The 2,980-nt window shown below is 34.6% G+C and overlaps 1 protein-coding gene across 2 annotated transcripts in view; it reads right to left on the bottom strand.

Annotated features, from left to right (window-relative positions):
• Positions 1 to 2,456, bottom strand: part of LOC106873941 (homeobox protein OTX2-like) — a 299,957-nt gene extending 297,501 nt beyond the window's left edge. The window contains exon 1 of one of the 2 annotated variants that reach the window (XM_052973466.2): positions 1,840 to 2,456. In XM_052973466.2, the coding sequence (XP_052829426.1) occupies positions 1,840 to 1,963 (124 nt within the window). In that variant the 5' untranslated portion in view covers positions 1,964 to 2,456. 2 annotated transcript variants of the gene reach the window in all.
• Between the last annotated feature and the right edge of the window lie 524 nt (positions 2,457 to 2,980).

The raw sequence follows: 2,980 nt of genomic DNA, 5'->3' as shown, positions 1-2,980 counted from the left end.
CGTGTGTGTGTTTGTGTATGGATATACATACTACACAGTAAACGAGGGATCTACAACACAGTCGCATGCCTTGTTAGAAAATTACAGTAAAATTTCACTTAAATTTCATCTTAAATGTACGTCCTCACTTATTGTAATTCCTAAGTATACAGAACGATGCAATGATCACGGATGGAAAGCCTTCCGTGGCAGATTCATCGAATGCAAACTCTTCCGCAAGTAAATTACAATACGAAAGTAGATAGAGAGAGAGAGACAGAGAGAGAGAGAAATAGAGAAGGATAATGAGTGTGTTTGTGTGAGACAGAAATAGTGCGAAATATAAAAGAAGGTAGGTGCGTATCTACTAAATTACACATATGTCAGGTGAGCCCAGATAACTGTCTTCTTTACTAATTGTACAATTTCAAAGCCATCTTACTACCTTTATATATATCCGTTTGAAAATTAGTATTAGGTATGTATATACCTCAGTGTTAGGTATGTATATACGTGTTCATGTAGTCGTTGTGTATATTATACTTATATGTGTTCAAAGACCGATCCGTTCCTCTCCATGCGTATATTTTAACTTGTACACACACAAACAAAAAACATACACACACACACGTATGTATATACCTGCATAAACACACTTATATTTTATGTGCGTGTATATGTATGTATATGTATGAGTGTGTGTGTGTATACGTGTGTATAAACATACGTATATATATGCATGTATGTACATATACATAGATACGTTTCATTGCGCTTTTGTGTGTATGCCTACAAACGCATACACTCAAGGCATATCTACATACATACATATATATATACACTCGCGTGCACACACTTACACACACACACATATATATATACATATCTATATACGTATATATATATATATATATATATATATATATGTGTGTGTGTGTGTGTGTGTGTGTGTGTGTGTGTGTGTGTGTGTGTGTGTGTATATACATATATATATATATACATACATACATACATACATATACATATATATGTATATGTATATATGTACATTATATATAGCAATATGTATATAAGCAGTACTGTAGCTGTATGCCTATATGTGTGTGAGTGTGTGTGTGTGAGAATGTATATATGTGTGTGTGCATACTGACAGGTAACTCTAAATCGATGAATAAAAACATAGATAATATAATTACATGTGGTATAAATAAATAATTCAATTTGGCATTTATTTGGTTAGTATGTGCGGGGGTGGATACATCCATGTATAAATGTATGTCTGTGTATACATAAAATGTATACACAGTCATACATATATGTGTGTATTTGAAGAATCACACTTTTGCAGAAAGACTTCAACATATATAGGTTCTATGCATACATATACACACACATACACGTATATGTAATGCCACAGCATGGCCGCAGTTCAACGACTGAAACAAGTAATAAAATGGAAATTTAAATAATATATACTTATACATACGTGTATGCATGTGTAGAAATGCGTACAAGTTATATATATATATATATATATATATATATATAAATACCTACATATATATATATATATATATATATATATATATATATATATATATATATATATATATATATATATAAATATATATATATATATTTATAAATACATATATACATATATATATATATATATATATATATATATATATATATATATATATATATATCATTTACAAATTTTAGTTACAAGTTAATAAAATGCAAACACAAATGAAAAATGACGACATATTTCATGTTAAAATATAATATGTCCCCAACCCGTAAAGAAAAGGACAGTAAAAATAATGTGAAAAATTGATGTGATAAATCACCACTTACCTTGGTACCCCATTGCGGGATGTAATATGTCGACATTTGGAGAAGATAGGCTAAGTCCGTTCACCGTGTAGGGGGGAGCCTTGGACGTAGCCGCCGATACGCTAGGGTACGCCATGCTTGCCATGGGTAGACGCACAGACAGACACCACAATAACAACAACAACAACAGAGAGAGGGTTGTTTTCGAAAACCAGTCCTCTGGGCTGACAAGAATCGACTGAACTAGGGTTGGTGGTTTTCCACGACGCGGACGAGGTGTCTGTGGACTTGCACACGTGTGTATGTGTGTACACCTGTGCGTATCAATGTGCTTGTGCGTATGTATGTGTACGTGTTTGTGAAAGCGAGTGTGTCTTTATATATGTGTATATTTGTATACATATATGTATATGTGCTTGTGTATGTTAGTTAACTGTGTGTGAGTGTATGGTGAGTATGTCTGTGTGTAAGCGATCAAATATAGTTAGTGAGTGTATATACATATATATATGTATGTATGTATGTATGAATGTATATTCGTATGCGTATATCTGTATCTGTATGTTTTTGTGTACGTGTGATTGACTGCTGAGTGACTGACTGACTGACTGCCTTGTGTCTCTGTTAATAGAAGAGGCGGAGGAAAAACAAACGAAAAGGAGAAAAGAGAGAGAGAGAGAGGTGGGGGAGAGAACGTTTGTGTGTGTGTGTATGCGTGAGTATGTGTGAATGTGTTTGTGATTGAGTGAATGATGGAACGGTAGAGGGAGAGAGGAATAGAGAGTAAATGAACAACACGGTGAGAAAGAGGCAGTTTACTTCTCCTCCCCTTTCTCCATCAACATTCTGCTGTTTTATTGAAGTATAACGAAAGGGGGAGAAATGAGAATAGGAAGAAAGCACATTTATGAGTGAGTGAGTGAGTAAGAAAGCAAGAGTGAGAGAGAGAGAGAGAGAGAAAATCATGTAAAAGAAGAGAAAGGGAGCCCACAAAGAGAGAGAGAGAGAACGGGAGAGGTCAGGAGTGTGAGAGACAGACAGACAGAGATCAGACTACAGAGAAAGATAGTGTGTGCGTGTGTGTTTGTGAGAGCGTTTGTATATGTGTATGTGTGTGTAAGAGAGAGAGAGAGTGAGAGGAGGAGAGAGACAAGCAGAGCTG

Source organism: Octopus bimaculoides, chromosome Z (genome assembly GCF_046866305.1).
Source record: "Octopus bimaculoides isolate indiv1 chromosome Z, ASM4686630v1, whole genome shotgun sequence".
NCBI classification, from domain to species: domain Eukaryota; kingdom Metazoa; phylum Mollusca; class Cephalopoda; order Octopoda; family Octopodidae; genus Octopus; species Octopus bimaculoides.
This window is presented reverse-complemented; position numbering and strand designations above follow the sequence as displayed.